A 20,207-nucleotide genomic window follows, 5' to 3' on the forward strand; every position below is an offset into this window, starting at 1 on the left:
ATGTGTATAGTGTATATATTCCCACAATAAACTTTCTTGCTGCCAGGATCTTTTTTGAAGAGTGCATCATTATAACACTGTCCTGTTCATCCACCGTTTCTTTATTTGTTATCATCCATAGTTTGTCACAGTGACGCAGCTTAGGACCTAAAATCTAACTTGACACATCTAAATATCAGCTACTCTATACAGCGACTCGCCAGAAGTTGTTGAGGAGTCAGAGATCTTCTCAGAATGGAATATAATGCGAATTGTTGAATTAATCTGCAATGCAAGGATGAAAATTACCAGCGAAGTGCAGAGAAAACGCCATGATGAAGTTACGGGAATGCTTTATCGAAGCTTACTGATGCAGTGTTCTGTGGAAATGATTCAATCTGTAATGGATGATGCGTATTTCGAAAAAGAAAGGGAGGAAGGGGTTGGCAGTGAGGTAAGAGCGCTGTGGTCCATGGATGGGAGGAGCATCATAACATTGCTTACGGGACGCAGAGCTGCGTCTCGGAACCGGACTGGGAAACCAGAACCAGTCGGCTTGGGGAAATTTTGAGAAAAAAAACAAAAAACAAAACCCGGATGTGGGGAAGCAGAGCGTACTGTAGTTCTACGCTTAAGCCGTCATATATAACACTAGCGTAAGTTACGTATTTAAATGTGATGTAGCCGATAGGCACTGACTGGACAGGCGGTGAAGAGAGGTCGCTGACGGACTGTGCGCACTGCTGAGTGGACAGCAGGGTTTCTTGCTGTATATTTAAGCTTGGACGGGCTCCTGACAGCAGGTTCGCACTTCTTCTGCAGTGCAGCTCGTCATCACCATCATAACCAGATGCCCTCCGCCGGACCGGACCCGTTCAGTTTCATGCCGTCCAACCTGACCGGAGCTTGAGCCGAAGGATGCAGGTTAAAAACCAGATCTGCACAGAGCGGAGCAGCAACGACGACCCGGAGCAAGATGACAATCAGAAGAAGACTTCGTGTTTTTCCAACATTAAGATATTCCTGGTGTCGGAATGTGCTCTCATGTTGGCACAGGGCACCGTGGGCGCCTATCTGGTGAGTTTGGGGGACACAGTGTTGGTCTGAAGGAACGTCATGTTTCTCAGGTAACATGGGGTTAACGCAGCGCCCTTCAGACCGGCGCGGGCAGACAGTGAAAAAACGCTGCGCTGCTTCGGGTGCTCAGCTGCTGCGTTTAATAGCCATATTATTTTGATCACATTACTAAAATTATATCCTCCAGGAGCCACTGACTGATGACTTGCTGCGTAATATCCATCAGGCCTATGCGCCATCTGCATGTCACAAAGCGCGTCACAGCGGCAGTAGACTCTACGATATATGGAAAATTTTACTTGCTCATATGGATGGTCTGTTAGAGAGCAGCTTACGAAACACTGGTCAGGAGGTCCATACTGCTACACGCTCTGCACCCATATGTCTCAATAATGCAGGAGGCCTTTGACACCGGAGGATATAGGCCTAGGAGATGACGTGATCTCCACAACACAGGAGACAGCAGCTTTTTTTCTCCCCCTCATTAACCAGACTGCATTTCCTGTGACAGCTTGATCAGAGTTATAAGCTGTTACTGCACTGTTATGATTAGATGTATGTCAACATAAGAGATCAAGTTTATGTTGCAAGAGCACGGGAGAAAAATGTGTTTCTGACTCAATAAATAAAGATTTCATCAGCCATCGCTAATGCAGGAGTGAAATGAATGACAAAGCCTTGAACTCAGCATTTAGAATAACTGTCAGCACTGGTTTTGGCTCAGCCACTTACTAGAAATCAGTTTTTTTTGTTTTGTTTTTTAAGAACAAATACGCTATTGTAATCAGCATTATTTTATTTATTTTTATCAAAGCCAATTCCTTGATAAATGTCAGCACAGTCTTGATACCATAAATAACTTTGTAACAGGAAGGGAATGGAAGTTATTTTTAATGAGCTTAGGAAGACAGGATCTTTTTTACCTGTCTGCTAAACACACTCTGAAAGGTGCAGATAATTAGAAGCACTTCTTTGATATTAGTCAAAACAGCAAGGTTAATTTAAAAATGGTGAGTTCAAACATTTCATTAGAGCCAACTTTTTGGTTTAGCTTTTGTCCTTGAAGCCTGTTGTGGAGCTTTCTCTTTTAAACATCCCAAACCAAAGATGCACCTTTAGCAAATATCTGCAAATAAAAGCATCACAGAACCAACATCTCTCCTGTCCTATGAAATAGTTTGCTATCACTATTTAATACTGTTTTATTGATTCACAGTGGGCTGCTAAATGTACTACAACAGACTTGTCTCAACCTTGTCATCCAAATCTTGGAATGTTATTGAATGGAATTGTTTAATAAGTTGAGCATTCGGTGAATTTAAACAAATCTGAATAATAATCAGATGCATATGGTAGCAGATCTTGTTACTTAGTTTGCCACAGTTGAAATACATCAGTTTTTGACTCAGATCTTTTCATGTTAGTAGTCAGACAGCGACTGTACACTTTTTATGGAAGGGTGACTGTTTTCTAGCCTTCTCCAAGGACAACACCAGTACAGCATGACTAGGCTGAGGTCTTGGTACATGGATCCATCAGCAGATATATGATCCAGTTTTTGACTCTGCAGTGGAGCTCTGTGTGACAGGATAAACAATACAGCACAGGATGAAAAGCCGTTATGCATAATTCACCTGAGCTCACTTCTGTTGTGGGAATGAACATGATTCATTCGCTTTTTTTATTCGGACCTGCTCTGGGCTTATTCTTTAGTTTTGCTGTGGATGAAGGATTACTAAAATAACTTCTAGCTAGCTGTTTACCTTCAGTCTTGTAGATGATCCAATACATTTGATGCAAGGAGCCACTTTAACACTTAGGCACCTTGAACACAGCTGGCACATGTTTGTGTCCATTTAATTAGAACAGCTACGTGAAGCTTCTTGCCTTGAGCCACACATATGCACATATTCCCTTTTCCCAGGTTTGTATCAGGTTAAGCCTTGGGGACCTTCTTGGCAGCTATATAGCAGGAGGATGGAGATAGGCACATTTGCAGCTTGTGTGTTATCAACAGGTTGATATGAGCTCTAAGGTAGTGACAGATGGCTGATAGCACCTGAAGCTAAATACTCGTATTATTGTAAACAGATTTAAAATGGAAAATATATAAACTTTATACTCCCATAACTTTAATTGCAGCAATTTATAGCACAGAAACTAAACTCAAGTATATAAACTCACTTTAAACGAGTTGCTGTGATACCATTGGCTGCTAGTTGTAGCACTTGTCCTTCATCTCTCTTCCTTTTCTCTCTTTTTCTGCCAGGTAAGTGTTCTGACCACTCTGGAGAGACGCTTCAACCTCCAGAGTGCAGATGTGGGTGTCATTGCCAGCAGCTTTGAAATCGGCAACCTGGCCCTCATCCTCTTTGTCAGCTACTTTGGCGCCAAGGCTCACCGGCCCCGGCTGATTGGCTGCGGTGGCATTGTCATGGCGTTGGGGGCCTTGCTGTCAGCCCTGCCAGAGTTCCTGACTCATCAGTATGAGTACGAGGCCGGTGACTCGTGGCATGCCGAGGATGGCAGGGATGTCTGCTCCAACATCTCCAGGTCAGAGAACAGAGACTCTGGGTTTAAATGCGGTAATCGAGCCAACACCAACATGATGTACCTTCTGCTCATCGGAGCCCAGGTCCTGCTGGGCATCGGGGCAACACCTGTTCAGCCCTTAGGAGTGTCCTACATTGATGACCATGTCCACAGAAAAGACTCCTCACTGTATATAGGTGAGTCAATGCAGAGGTAAAACACAGAACATGACTATCAAGTGTGTATTTTTTTATAGCTATAATTTTTATTCAGTACATGAACAATGTAACTGTGGATTCTCAGGCTAATTACTGCTAGTGGCCAGATGAAGAGCTCTTTTCACTGATGCTTTGATCACAAACACCACCTCTCAGCTTCAAGCAGTCTGCTTTTTGTCCTCAGACCTCTCAAGGTGTTTTCATGCATCTCGCTTGTTGTTGTTTTTTGTTTTGCTTTTCATACCATGTTTCTAATGCTTGATGTGAACAAAGATTGATGCTCCCAGCCGGTATCTGCTGTACATGCAAAAGTTTCACGTGACAGACTCATTGCATAGTTGCATTAAAAAAATGTGTACAAGCTCATTTGCAATCCAAGGGTGTCAAATGCTGACATTTTTATCAGAGTCAGTGGCATCTCACAGATATACATGGTGTCCTTTGGCACCTTGGCACGAAGCATCTGAGTTATGCAATAGTAAGACGGGGCTGTCACTCCAAATTTTTGTTGAACTGTTTTAACCCAAACCGCATTATTTTCCTCAACTGAACCAAGTCATATTTGTGCCTAAACCTCAATAGCGAGGCAAGGAAAATAAGGCCACACACGAGGTTTCAAAGAGGACATGAACCTCCTCTTCAATGACAAACTTGCAGCTTAATGGTGGATGGGATAAAAAATGGATGCAGCCAGCGTGAAGTCTCCCACAGGTTTTGGACTCTGCATTTTCATGCCTCAGTGTTAGTGATTTGGCTTCTACCATGCTGTTTTATTTTTAAGCCAGAATTTAATCAGTGTAGTTGGATGAAATGCTGACTTATAAAATTAACAATAACAACATTGTTTGGCAAACAGTATCGTTACAGTGTATAAAGAAAATACTAGAATTTCACTCACCAGAATAGATGGACAAACTTGGATGGGCTGTTCCACACAGTAAACCATATAATATAGTTCCATTAAAAATGCCAATAGTACAAACACAGTGGAGAGATCTAGTTCAGTGACTCAACTTTGCAGAGGAGAGGGCTGGCAGACAAGATTCAGCTGCCTGTGTCAGGACAGCTGTCAGTCAAAACAGACACACCCCTAACTCCAGTATCCTAACGAATGAGGAACAAAAAAATTCATGCCCTGAGTCCAGTACCATTTCCTTCTACCAGTCTGTAAACATATTTTTAATGCTATTAGTTAGGCATTTTAACATTAGCGTCTATGGGGACTAATTCAAGTGGCTATAAGAAGAACTGCAGATTTCGGCACTTTTTTTTTTTTTTTTTTTGCCCTGAGGGTTTTTGCTTGGTCTTAATCTGCTGTTATCCCTTGAGTCACGTAATGTGGACTGTGTAGCACTTTACAACAAGGCATTTATCTCACAGCATCCAAAATTGCTATGGCTCCAAAGAACAACGCCAAAGGAGACCTTGTACGCAGTTCCGTGACACTGGCACGATTTGATTTTCTGAGATGAGAATGCTGCTAGTAAATTTTATTAATTAAATGCTCAGTAATGGTACATTGCACTGTTGCTAAGTGTGAATTGGGCATTTGCAAAAATAGATGAGGAATATTGATTTTTTTTTAGATTAAATTCTGGGTCTGATGTTGCCCTCTTTCATATCTGCAGGGGTTCTTTGGCAAAGCACGCGTTCCCAACTTTAGTAAGCATTTGAAGGTCAGCAGCAAAAGGCTGTGGTTTTAGTTACAGCAGCAACCGAGAGGTCAAAATAACCCTGTGTGCCAAAGTTGCCAAGGCAACAGTTCAAAGGCAGTGACTGAAGCTATGTGCCATCCGTGTGACCTGCTAGCAGCAGAGCTCTATCTGGGCAGATGGAGAGAAAGAGAACTTAAGAAACATACATATCACTTGCTACAAAATTTAGAAATATATATGTAAAGGGCAATTTTGGTGTTTTTTCCCCCCAGTTTTTTTCCTCTGTTTAGAGCCCACAGTCAAGTTTAATACAACTTTTATTTTGAAAGCTATGTCTTTTCATAATCTGGAGTCAAAACCATGCCACAGACACCTTTAAGCTGGTCGGAGTAAGCTGGTCAGCTTTCCACTCTTGTGGGTAACAGGGGCCCTTATAATCATATCAGAGAGATTCAGCAGGCACATGCCACCTAACTGGACTCTCAGCATCTTTTTATGTAGTAAGTTTAAATTGCTTCCATCAACGCTGAGGTTCTATCGCTAGACAGATCTGTCCTGTTATTAGCTGTGGTTGTTTGCTGATATAGTGATGGCATTAGGGTTGTTAACCTGTATATTAATGTATGCACATATTGCATAGGTACATTTAACATTTTGTTAAATGTATGTGATATACCTGGTGTCTGCAAGCAAGACTCCCCCTTGGTGATATTCAAACTACTCTGCTTAAATAGGTAGGTGGGCAAAACTGCCAATGTAGTGTATATAGCCATCATACGTGGGGGCTATCCAGGCATTTAAATTATTTTCTTATATTGATCTTAATCACTTTCCTCATGTACAAATTAGAGCTCTTATAGGTTAACCACACTTCATTTCAGGAACCTGTAACAACAGTAGGTAAATATAATAGCTAGTATTTAAAAATACAAGTTATTATCAGTTGATATCAGTTAATATATGTTGTTATCGTTTTATATTTGGCATTAGTGTATCAAGAAGTATTGAAAAATTACAACTTTTTTCAGCTAGATGTGGTGTTTAGTCTGATGCAGGCATCACCAACACATTAAAGCTTTGTGATTCAATAAGGCAAAGCCGGCGGCATATGGGTTTGTTGCTTTAATGGAAACAAAGGTACTGAGAAATAAACATATGCTGTTCAGTTTTCATTTCCCTGAAGCTACAGTAGTTGCTCCTCCTCACAAGCTCCTTGGTTTGTTGCATTTTTTTTCTGCTTACATCTCAGCACAGACCTCTTTGCAGGGTGAGTAGGCCTGCGGATTCTGTGCCTGCTTTGATCTGCACAGTCTCTGCCAGCAGACCTCGGTGTAGGGGAGGGAGGTAAGGATGGACAGAGGGTGGAGGAAAGGAAGAGAGAACGCAGCATCAAGTAATCCACCCTTGAGTTACCCTCCTGCTTGGTCAGAGGCCTATTCATACCAGATACCTGATGTTTTTCAGTGTAAATGTAATTTATTAGCCAGATAATATCCCACTATGAACACATGATCCATGTGAACAATCACAGTCATATTTAACATCTGTGAAATATTGTAATACCCCCTGTAAAGAAACTATAGCAATTACCAAACATTTTAGATACATTATATGTATTAACTGGACAGCACAAATCAGTATTGTCTCACAATGCTTCATGGTTACTATTCTTGTTTATTTAAATTTCTTTTAATTTGACAAAATGATGAATTTGCACACATTCATATTAAAGACGAACAAAAATGCTGTTAGCCCAATACTAATGCCAACATAATAACATTTTGATGTTTAACAGGGCTGATATAATAAACACCACCTTAGTTTATCATGTTATATGGCTAACATTTACTAATTAGCGTTAAACACAAAGGACAGCAATGGCTGGCAATGATCCAAAGTATTTCATCTGTTGATGGCACAGTTCATGGTGAAAGAAATTGTTGAGACATTTGGTCAAAACCACAAATGTCTGCCTCAGGGTGTTGCTAGAGAAAACGTCAAGAGGTTACTAAAGCCATTCATAATCATCGTTTTTATTATAACCATTTCTTGCAATCAATCCAGTCATGACTAAGTGCCAAAACTGGTCCAATTTGCTAGCTCAGACTTTGGACGTCACGCTAAACTCATTGATTTGTGAAATCTATGGCTTGACTTTTTCACTGTCATCTTTGCAAATTTTGAAAGACAATAAACTGGATAAGTGACTTTACATTGTAGTGGTTTACAGATTTACAAAACAAGTTTGAGCTTCCTGGTTTGATTCCAGGAGATAAAAATCCCTTGGGCATCAGGAAAGGCATCTAGTCTAAAAATCTGCCAATTGAAATATGCGGAGGTACCTGCTGTGGCGACCCCTTCTAACTGAAGGAGCAGCCAACAATAGGTTTAGACAATAAACTAAAGGCACCCAATTTTTTTGGCTTTAAGCTTTACTGTATGTTTTAAGTCTGCAATTTCTAAAAGTGAAACAGAAAATTCTATTGGAAATACACCATTGAATTTTGATGCCACCAACGGTCCCCCTCTTTGGAAATATCTTGATCGTTAGATGAGAGCTATGGCTAAATATCATTTTTGGAAAATAACGGATAATAATTAGTCCCGAGATATAATGAAAAATGCATTATTATTATTGTTTATTTTATTGGTTGCTTACAGAAAGCATTTGAATTACTGCTAATTTGGACATCACTTGGCATAGCAGTGGTTTAAGCTTAGATTTCTCCTGAATGGGGTTAGCTCTAATAAATCGCACTGCAGACTAAAATTGAGCCTGATTTGGTATGAAGTCTACTTTTATGTGCCCCAGCCTTTTCTCTTTCATAACATCCCCCAAGCTTCTTCCTTTGACACTTACAGATAGTACTCTTATATTAGTCTTTTCTATCCACCACCCCCTCTCTGTTCTGTCTCTGTTCTCCATTTTTTGACAATCCAGGCATGTTGATTGCCATGGTTACCTCCTACAATGTGACTGCTGTTGTGTTATTGGTATTTACACAGTACGTATGTGTTCTGTGCTCCTTTGTATTTCCTTCTTCTAGTCTCAGGGCGGTGGTGTTGTTTGACAAGACTGACGTGTGAAGGCACATTTAGACTGTAAGAAAACCTCCTGAATAATGCAGTGTGACAGAGAAGCGGTTAGGTGTAGTTTAGCAAACATCTAACCAAATGATTAAATATTAAAGCGGCAGCTCTCCACAGGCTTGCTAACAAAGCAGAGGATTGAAGGAGAGGCTGCTCTTTTGTGGCCACATCTTCACCCTAAATAGATCAATACTGCCTGGAAGAGAAGGGCACGAAAGAATACTCAAGTGTAATGCAGGAAACATTAAACACTTGTCATAGGATATATCTGCTCCATGTGCCTGTTCTTCTTCAAATGTTATGTGGCCTTTCTCTTGTGTGTGTCTTGTACTTCACTCTGTTTGTTTTCCTCTATGAGTGTGCCTGTCCTAATCATTGTGAGCAACAGTTCAGGCAGCAGGCAGCTAAAAAAAATCAGAGACTGCTGCTAACTGTTCAGTTAGTTGCCCATCAGACCACAATGATCAGACCATCAAATCATTGTGCTTTCTGGCAGTTTATGGGGGGGGATGGCGGCAATGCAGCCATGATGACCTGCAGTAGTAGAGTGAGATCTGTGTGATGAAAAGTGTTTCTGTGAGGCAGCACTCTGGCACCAGCAATGCTTTGAACTAAGTGCCAAAGCCTGCGTGCCAACATTAGCACAATGTATAATGTTTGGAGTTGTCGCCGTCATGATCTATGATGGCTGAAGGAAAAAAGAACAGATATGGCTGATGGGAAAGTTTGACTAACAGTGAGGCAAATGAAATGCCAATCACATGGCAGTGCTTTATTATAAAATAGATTAGGATTCATCTTGTGGTACCCATGAATATCTGTATCCATCCAGCAGTTGTTAAGATTGATTTGGCTGTAAAAATTTGCTCTTTTCTGCCGGCACTGCTTTCAGTGCACCACCATCGCTGGTAACACTTCATAGCAGTTTAGCCATTAATTATCATACAGACGTATTGGTGAGCTTACAACTCACTGAAGCTGTTGTATATGCATAATATTTTGCGTGCGTGTGTGCGTACTATAGCTATAACTCACATTAAAGTCTTGAACTGTATTAGAGAAGCTTTTCATGATTCACAGGTCAGTATAATCCTCATTTATCTTTTACTGGGCCTTAGTGCAGCATTTTTGCTCCCTTCCTTCTTCCTATGAGCCAACTTTCTTCTGATCATAAGATCTGAAAAGCTAAAGTTTTGAAAAGTTGGACAGAACTGTGCGCGTACGATTGTCTTATTAAGTATAACCCTTACCACTGACATCACACTGAGCCAAGAGTAGAAAAAGAGCAGAGCCACAAGGAATCTGAAACAGTCTGAAGAGTTTTTGTCTCACAGCGATCTTTGTATATACACGGGCCTTTTTATCTGAAACTTTGACCATGTTTAAAATAGTTATCCGCCACTGTTACAGAATAAATGTGATAAAGCACAAAATATATTCCCTTCAATGTCAAACTATTATTTAAAGTTTGGATGTGTGTGGGCAGCTGTGAAAGATTCCTCAAAAAAGGAGAAAATGGCTTCTTTCAGAAAGACCAGCCTGCTGCTCAGCGCTGTGGACTGTGAGTCCAAGCCAGATTGTAATTGTATAATTGATTGCTGTCAGCTGCTTGACAGATACCCCATGTGAAGGCAGCTAACCCTCCTATCAATTGTATCCACCACAGAGGGTCTTAGAGTAAAGCAGCTATTCAGTTAGAAGCCTTCATGCTGTGTGCATTTTTTAACAAGTATGTAGCATCAAATCGCTTCTGCACTACATCTTAACACGATGCAGTAAATGTTTCTGCGTCCATAATGAAATCTTTAAAAAAAACACACTGTGAGTTACAAAGCTAGCCAAAGACCCTCCTGCTTTATTTAGTTTCTATGCATTCACATTTTATTTTTCAAGTTAAAATTCAATGCTATGACCATTATTACTCATTTTAGGCCACAGTAGAAGGATGGAGTTAGCTTACCACTTTAGATCCACACTGAAATACTGTATCTCTGAAGACTTACTATGAAGTTTTGTACAAACGTTCCCAGAGAAAAAATATTCTACTGATTTTGGTGGTCCTCTGACTTTTTTGAGTCATGCCATTTGTGAGTTTTAATAAAATGTCTGAGCAAAATTCGGATTTGGAGCATTTATTCATCTGGACCTCAGGATAAATTGTGATAATCCCGTACTTTAGCCAGCACACTTAGGTCAAAATGTTACTTTGTGCAGCATTGTGGTTTATGACTCAATTGTTCTACAACTCACTACATTATCATCAGTCCCAGCTGTAGGTTTGTACAACTGAACTAGTATTATCCACATAACAGGACGGTATATATAAGATGATCATAGTGACCTTGATACTACTATTTTGTGAACTAACCATTTAAGTACTTGGCTGTTGATTGTAAGCCCTCAGCGCACTTGATCCATGATGGTCATCATGGATTTCTTAACATCAGGTCAAGAGAAGATTGCAAATATTCAGACAAACCAACAATCTTGATTACGCTTTCTGAATATCAAGCGAATGTACAAGCAACTCAGAGTAAGCTGGACTACAGGAATATTACAAGCATGCAGCAGAGAATTGCATTGGTTGTATTGGTGACAAAAATACAACAAATTACAGCACATTGCTTTAAAGCACCGTACAGAACAATAAATGAAAGTACAGTAAAAGAGCAGCCTAGGAGGAGCATGGAGTCCAGCTCTATAGCTGCAGGGTCAGCTTCTCTTATCTTAGCCTCTATTCATCGCTTTAATGTGTGTAATGAAGCAGTGTGAGGCTGCAAGTTTAGAGTCCACTGCAGCAAAAATGTTTTTATTCCACTGGAGTTATTACTCCTCCACTGTAGGACAGCAGAGGAAGGGAATGGGCGCTGACTCAGCACACACTGTCCGCTCAGATCGGCACAGGTTGTTTTATATGAGCACCTTTTAAGAGCACCTTGGCCAAGATACAAAGTGCCAGCGATTGAACTGTGCCATAATGTGAGCCTGAGTGTGAAATTATTCATGCGCTGGCAGTGTGACCAGGTAGAAGAGCCTTGTCTAACACAGTATGACCTTGCATCTGCTGCATTCATTACTGCTAGGCACAAAAGGCACAATATGGAGCTAGACCTACCATGAGGTTGAGTATAATTTTTTATCACTTTTTTCTTTGTTTTTTGCACAAGGGTTACAGGATTAAAAAAGAACTATAATCTGTATTTACTTACATTACTGTCCCCCCAAAAAGCTACATATCTATATTTAAATCGGTTTAGTACTGCTTTTACTGCTGCTTCCATCTACATGCATGATTTTAAATGTATCAGCTACTTGTGCCATATGTTGTCATATCCATGGTTACGTGCTTATTGATCAATCTCACCCCAGTAGATTGCAGTTTTTTAATGTAACTGATCACTGACTAAATTACACAAATAACAAAATGTGAAAAATAAAAAGGACTGATATGGCGTGTGTCAAAATAATATGGAGATCTGGACTCGATTGTCTGGTGAAAACCTAAACTGTGGCAAATATGAAACCTGCTCTGTTTAAGAATTGTGATACTTTTAAGGCTGTTATAGTCCACTTAAGGCTATTATATCTGTGTGTAATGGATTCAATTCATTTTAAACATCAAAATTCTACACATAATATCCCATGATGACAATGTAAATAGAGTTTGCTTGAAATTCTTGCAAATTTCTTTAAAAAAATAAAACTCTAGAGTCCATCTGTGGTAAATATAGTTGATTAATATGTGTTGGAAAGGCACACAGTTGTCTGTATAAGGTCCCATAGTTAACAGTGCATGTGGTTGTTTTTAAAGAACAACTGAAAGAAAAACGTACCTAATTTGGTATTTGTATACAATATAGTTATACTAATTGAATAATTTACTATTAATTCTAATATTTATCTCAATATTTTAAACACAAACCTGTGTTCAGTGGTGCCATATTGCAGACTTGTGATAAATGAAAATGGTACCTCTTGCTGAGTATTCATGGTCTCCACTAAGGAGGTTGTTGTTCTGCAAAAGCTTGACTTAAGTGGAGTGCCTCTATTGCCAGGATGGTCATCTTCATTTATGTGACACAAAGTTACAGCTCTATGTAAAATAAATAAGTGTACTGTAGATAATAAATTGACATTCTGTTAGTATTGGCCATCAGGTTTGTATTACCTTTAGCTTCACGTCTAGCTCATCTCAGCAGGTGGTGTTCAGAAGGAAGGAACAACAGCTTTACGTCAAACAATAGAAGTAAATTAAGGTTGTCACCATAGGACACTGTAGCCAGTGTAAATTAGAAGGGACTGAGACATTTTAGTGTAAGGTTATATTTATTATTTGTGTGGGCTATATTTGGAAAGGAATCCCTGACAAATATTCTGTTTTAAGTGTATGAAAACACTATAATATATATACATATATTAGTATGATTGCTCTCAAAGAGCCCCACTTTATAGTGGCGACAGTCTTCCTGTACCTCACTTTCCGCTCCCGTTCCAAAGCTATCAGTGCTTTGATGCTTGCAGGTACACTGCAGATACTAAGAGCATCTTCCATCCCTCCACAATTACTGCAAAGTCAATAAGTCATGAAAGATTTACATTCCATCTATAATGAGCAATCAGAACTTATACCAATCCTGTGAAAGTTAATCTACTGTATGTCAGAAGAATAATTATTTTTAAGAGTGTAGTTAAAAATGTGTGCACATCATCAATATCTGCGGAGGAACATAAGTCTGGCAACTGCTGATTTTTCTAGTAGTTCACATATTGCATTGCAGCAACTCAGTGTAAATTACAAGGGGGAAAAACCATGTCGGATCAGCTGGTTTAAGATTGGGTTTGAAACATGAATTGTGCAATGCTGCTCTACTAGTCTAAAAGTACAAAATAAATTGCAATATATATGCATATATTTGTTATATAAATGTAAAATCCCACAAATGATTCCACATAAAGATCATTTAGTCTTTCTGTAGTAAAGTCCACTTGCTATCGGATGTGAGTCAAATAAATAACATGGGAATAGAGCAGATGACTAAACAGTAGTGAATGATATACTGTAAGGTAAAGGTTGCTATGTTTATTATTGCTTCAGTACTACTCCTCATTCTTTCACTGGGTTTTCAGTCATGTCTCCATGGATATGGTCTCGGAAGTACCAACTGTTGAGTTCAGACAGCAGACTGGCATCACACATCTCTGTCTTCATGCTTATTGCTGCTATTGTCATCAGCACTTTCACTTTGACGACCACTCTCCGGCTCTTTGTCTCATGTAACTGGAAACACTGAGGTTTTTGTACCCACACTAGTTTTCAAAGTATTGAGCGTTGGTGTACTGTAGATCAGATTGGCAGGGGCCCAATATTTTCTGCTGGTTCACTGCCATGTTTGTGTGTGTTTGCCAGCCTCACTACATCACATACATTATAGATTAATTGCCCTTTGTGTGTCTGTGATTGGAACCCAGAGGAAGGCAGAAGAGGATATCGGAGGTCATTATTTGGTTGCTTGTTGAGCTGGCCCTGCTCTTACCCCTGACCTCCTCTATTACCTGACTTAAGCCCCGGCGGTATCAATGGCTCTGGTCAAATAAAAATAGCACACAGGGAAAGTTAGAGCTGGCAAGACTGACTCCTCGCTAGAATCAGTAAGCACACGATATCCTGTCTCTCTTCATAAACAATTATGCAAAGATAAAAACAAAATTTATATTTGAAATTGTCTTTTTGACATTAGTGGGCAGGGAGACATTTGATTTTCTTTGAAACAGTGCCAAAAGTTTCAAGAATGATTGAACTGTTTTACAAATGGAGCTGAACAACACCACAAGGGGAAAAAAAGTGAAATTACAGTGTGTAAAAGTGTCGTAGAAAAAGTAAATTGAGTTAAAAGAAGGCCTCAGATCCTAGTATTGCACCTCTTAAAACTGAAGCTGTGTTTGCATACCTTTGCACAATTCTCTGAAATCGGCTTTGTGAACTCTCATTTCTTATAAAATTCAGTTCAATTATTTATATAGTGCCAAATCACAGCAACAGTAACCTCCAGGTGCTTTATTTATAATGAAATTCCTTCACTGCAAGATGTTTGTGGTTTTTCAAGGGTGTTCTCTTGAGATTCAGATTTGGGCCTTTGTTTTGGTAGATTTGTTACTGCACTTGGCGTCATTATCCTGGCTCGGCCTGGTTCAGGCTAGTTCAGACTCATGGCTTCACCGTTAAGAAATCTCCAGAATTCAGATTAATCAGTGATTGCATTTAATCACCAAGCTGTCTTTGTTCTGCAACAAGCATACTGCTTTTGTAGCCATTTGACTGGTCTGTGCAGAGCACATAATTCCAGAGAGCCCAGTCCTTACCTTGATGTCCAACGCTGGCAAACTAGTTTCCAAACTATGGACAGAACAGACTTTCTTTAGTATGCCTGCTACGTGGGTTAAATTTGTGCTCTTTCTGATTGCAGGTGCATGCACTTTAATGACAACAGTTGCAAGACTTTTTTGCAGGTCCCGTGAGGAAAGTTTGATGTAGTATCTTGCCAGACTAATAAGCATCCACATCCTTTACTCTGAAGGCCTGAATTTACACCTTAGCATGACGATAACATTATACACTTCATAAGCAAAGGAAATACCAGACCCTAGTTTGATCTGGAACCTCTGATCCCAATCTTATAGACTTGAAACTGTAATAAATGCTTTCTTATTTTCTTGTGATTGATCTATATTTTTTATTATTTGCACTTATACCTCTAAATATGAGCCTATAATACTACTCTGTTCTCACAAACAATAACTGGTGATGTCCAGAGGAGTAATCATTAAATCGCCTACAGAGAAATTGACTGGCCCTCTCATCCTGTCAGGAGTGAGCAGCGCTTCCTCTGCTTTGGGATCCATTATTAGCAGTCAGGCTACTGGAACTCACTCCTATTGTTCCACTTACCACCAGCATGGGTAACAGATTAAGTGTCACACACACAAACACACAGACACACACAAACAGTCCAGCACAGTGTGATGCTTTATAGAGAGCTCTCAGCCTCTGTGCCAAAAGCGGGCCGCTTTTTACATTCAGGGGAATGTCAATCAGAAAGTGCATCAGTCACTCCCCACTGCTCTTACAGTAAGAACCCATTTCCTGCTTGATTATTTATGATGCTGCTGGATAATCTAGCCTTGGATCAATTACACTGTGCAACCTATGGGCTGCATATTACAGTGATGGTGAATAAATCTGTCGCTGGAAGACTTCGGATGAAATTATAAAATCTCTTGGCATGGATTTCATACTTAATCTTTAATCTTTAACCAACATACCTTTGATTCCTAATCACAAAGTGCAATTAACAAGTATACTTTATAATAGGAAGCATCATATCTAATAGAATAGAAGGTGCTGGTAATAAACAGCTTGATGCAAGGCTGCCCTCTGCTGAACAATGAAGTGAAATGCATGTGTCCTCTTGGCTTGGGTCATTTTATGGTGCAAACACTGAAATGTGTTGGTGTTTTTTGTTTTTTGGGGTTTTGCTGCATACTGTCATTTTCTGACAGACTTGTTGTTCTATACCTTTGTTTTGTCTTGCAGGTATCCTATTTTCAACTTTAGTGTTCGGCCCAGCTTGTGGCTTCATCTTAGGATCTGTCTGTACCAAAGTTTATGTTGATGCTGTTTTCATTGATACCAGTAAGTTGGGAAATAAATGGTTAAAAATATTGCAAAATTATACCACACTGAAACAGAGGTAATTTTATTGTGACCTCTACTAGTACACCAATACTCATCCTTCCCTCTATGACTGCTGTGAATTTTCTTACCCTCCAACCAAGGTAAGCTGGACATCACCCCAGATGACCCTCGCTGGATCGGGGCGTGGTGGGGCGGCTTCCTCCTGTGTGGTGCCTTACTCTTCCTGTCCGCCCTCTTCATGTTCGGTTTCCCCCAGGCGCTGGATGAGCAGGACATGGACAGTGGAGCTGAGAGTGAGCAGGCCATGCTGCCTTCTTCCCTGAGCCTGGAGTTCCAGGGCTCTAAACCCAATGGAGCCATTCATGGCTTTGATATAAACAGCGGACTCTCAGTCTGTCAGCATCTGAGAGGTGAGGAAGTCAAGAGAAGAGTGGAGGGGGTTTAATAAGTGACAAGATTGTTTAATGGAATATTTAAATTCATACGCATGCTTCTGCTCTTTTCTCTCAATCCTTCTTCATCCTTTCTACTTTTTACTTAATTTTCTTCTCCTTTGACCCAGTGATCCCCCGGGTTACCAGGCACCTTCTCTCCAATCCAGTGTTCAGCTGCATCACGCTGGCAGCCTGCATGGAGATCGCTGTGGTTGCTGGCTTTGCTGCCTTTCTGGGCAAATACTTAGAGCAGCAATTCAACCTTACAACATCCTCAGCTAATCAGCTGCTAGGTAGGCAGTAGGGATGGATATTGATAAGAATTTATTGATACCAGGGCCATTATCGGTTCTGCTTACAGCTCACATTCGTAGATTCCATCACAATTTCTTGTGTGGGAGAAAGAGTACACCCAAGAGGTTTTAAGCATCAACACAGCTACATAATTATCACTGAGTGGGAACACATTGTAAAGCAGAGGAAAAAGGCTTGTAAAGCTGTGCTGCCAAGAGTTTGACTTTATTGTTTTGCAATAGGCTGATGTCAGAAAACCTTGCCAGGATTGATGAGCGGGGTAAACTGAGAATTTTAAATAACTTTTTAATATCTCTTTAAACAAAACTCAGGACTAAACTTGCGAGTAGTAACATAACCAAAAGTAAAAATGTGTCGTAACTAAAGATAATAATATGGTGGATTTATGCTTCGAAAACTGGAAAACAATAGATAACTAAAGTGTTAAAATAAGTGAAGTAAAAGTAGAAAGTAGCATAAGACAATAACACTTAACTCCATTAAAACTGTATTGAAATAAAGTACTTAAATGAAGATATTCATTTACATTCTCTCATCTCAATGATATTGGGCTCTGTAGCATTAACAGTACTCTAGCAAAATACTTACCATCATGGTTACCATGGTGAGGCAGGTTTCCTTTCTCTCCTAGAGGGGTCCCACTCTTATCTCAATAAAAGGAAATTATTTATGTTTTTTTTTTTACTGTCAAATCATGAGGAATGTTGCTCTATAAATATAGAATTTACTTGTTTTTCCCTCTCCAGGTATGACGGCCATCCCCTGTGCCTGTCTGGGAATCTTCCTCGGGGGACTCCTGGTTAAGAAATTGAACCTGTCAGCTCTGGGTGCTGTCCGCATGGCCATGCTGGTCAACCTGGTGTCCACTGCCTGCTATGTCTCTTTTCTCTTCCTAGGCTGTGACACTGGACCTGTCGCTGGGGTCACAGTGGCCTACGGCAATGAGTAAGAGTGATGACTTACTGATGTGAATGAAGAGTCTTTCCAGGAACTTTTAGTTCTGTATAGTACTTTTCCCCACAGGGATATACTGTAGGTCCATGCAAACAAAAAATTAAACAAATCCCAGAATTAAAAAAATCCTTCAGAAAAATTGCATTAGATTTTCAAATTGTACATATGCAGCATTATCCCTAACGTGACCTTTGACTTCCTCTATAGGACGTTGCAGTCTTGGCAGCAGCCTGAGTCAGCATGCATTAGTAACTGTAACTGTTACACTGCATCGGTGAGCCCTGTCTGTGGCTCCAATGGAGTCACCTACCTCTCAGCCTGTTTCGCTGGCTGTACCAAACCAGTGAGTTGGGACATTACTGCTGATAATCATTGCTCCCCGGTGCCTGAAGGGCTCACAATAAATATAAATACTGCAGATTTACTTGATATATCATTATTACATTATCACCTCATTTCTTTTTGTTTGTCAGAACCTGACCAACTGTGCGTGTATACCCAGCAACAGCGAAGAAGCAGTGGCTTTACCAGGAAAGTGTCCCAGCCCAGGCTGTCAGCAAGCCTTCCTCACCTTCCTGTGTGTTATATGTGTGTGCAGCATGATTGGAGCTATGGCCCAGACACCCTCTGTCATCATCCTTATCAGGTATGAGCACGTCCCCCCCCCACTTGCTATTCATCAACTGCTCACAAGAGGGAGCTGGCGACATTTCAAAATACCGGTGGTTCTTCAATGGAAAGGATTGATTTATCAAGCTGACAGTGATACGGACAAATACAGACACACGCAAGTGTATATTAACTCATATATAATGACAAATAACACTAAAGGCATTATATGCACATTGTGTGTGTGTGTGTGTGTGTATACATCATGCTTGTAATCTAGATAGGTAAGATAGAGAGATATGTACAAAATAATGTAATTTAAAACTCAATAGGTCTACCAATTAAAACAGTTTTCCACCACAGTACTTAAAGGGTTGAAGTATTCTCTTAATTTTCAGAACTGTCAGTCCAGAGCTTAAATCCTACGCCCTTGGTGTTCTGTTCCTGCTTCTAAGATTAATAGGTAAGAAACACTTCACTACTATTGGCACTCTGTATTGTGTTTGTGCAACAGCTGTTGGTCTGTAGTTTTACTCTGTGACTTAAACGTCAGGGCAATTTTTCACCTTGCTTGAAATGAACTTCATCAGTCTGTCTGCCTGGATACATTAGGAACATGAACTCAAACTGGTGTTCTTCTTGACCTTGTGACCTGCTGTCTCTCCGCAATCCCCACCTGCTCCAGGCTTCATCCCTCCCCCTCTGATCTTCGGCATGGGCATCGACTCCACCTGTCTGTTCTGGAGCTCCGTCTGCGGCGAGAAGGGAGCCTGCATGCTGTACGACAATGTGGCCTACAGGCATTTGTATGTCAGCATCGCCATCGTTCTCAAGTCATCAGCTTTCCTCCTGTACACCACCACATGGCAGTGTCTGAGAAAGAACTACAGGAAATACATCAAAAACAACGAGGGGTACCTCACGCCCACCGAACTCTTCGCCTCCAACGTGACTCTGGACAATTTGGGAAAAGATATCACGCAGAACCCAACCAACAGGACAAAATTCATATACAACCTGGAGGACCGTGAGACATGTGACAACATGGAGTCTGTTTTATAGTGCTGGTCTGCACTGGGGCTGCAAACCGGAGCCATTAATGTGCAACAGACCTGAAGCGTGATGTTTCTGAGTTCAGAGAAATGTCCTCAGTAAAGTTCCAGTCTTCTTATCATCCAAAACATGACACATATTGAAAAAGAGAAGATTCCCCAAATTTGCCACGCCCACGTTTTTGTCAGCTGAAATTAAGCTGGCTTTAAGAAAATTGCTTTTACTTTTTCTTTGCAAAGTTGGAATAGAAAGTGACGAGGAAAGAGGGGAAAAATCACATGCAATAGATTACTGCTGACGAAAGTTTAGTTCAAAGTTTTGGATTTACTATACCAGAGTTTATGAAATGGTTTATTTTCCTTTAGTATTTCTCAGGTATGGTATATCAGAAAATGCAAAAAGGGTGACAGTAATCAATTTTCAGTCCATCTGCAGTGCATCTGGGGATCCCTACAGGAGACTTCTTAACACATTTGTTGTAAAGCCTTTATTAGGTTTCGACTCCATCCAAAACCAGTTATCAAGCCCTTTTCACTGCAGTCATTTTGATATTGAGCATGCACAATACCAGAGCCTCTGCCCATGTATACGTATGGAA

General features: G+C 40.4%; 1 protein-coding gene across 1 annotated transcript; it reads left to right on the forward strand.

Annotated features, from left to right (window-relative positions):
* The first annotated feature begins 304 nt into the window (after window positions 1–304).
* Window positions 305–19,756, forward strand: LOC113026346 (solute carrier organic anion transporter family member 3A1-like). The gene is made up of 10 exons (XM_026175028.1): window positions 305–1,056; window positions 3,326–3,785; window positions 16,143–16,241; window positions 16,385–16,654; window positions 16,807–16,971; window positions 17,740–17,938; window positions 18,155–18,290; window positions 18,421–18,593; window positions 18,955–19,019; window positions 19,242–19,756. The coding sequence occupies exons 1-10, from the start codon at window positions 898–900 to the stop codon at window positions 19,616–19,618; spliced, it is 2,103 nt and encodes a 700-aa protein (XP_026030813.1). The 5' UTR covers window positions 305–897; the 3' UTR covers window positions 19,619–19,756.
* The last annotated feature ends 451 nt before the right edge of the window (window positions 19,757–20,207 follow it).

This window comes from Astatotilapia calliptera, chromosome 1, assembly GCF_900246225.1.
Source record: "Astatotilapia calliptera chromosome 1, fAstCal1.2, whole genome shotgun sequence".
Classification (NCBI taxonomy): domain Eukaryota; kingdom Metazoa; phylum Chordata; class Actinopteri; order Cichliformes; family Cichlidae; genus Astatotilapia; species Astatotilapia calliptera.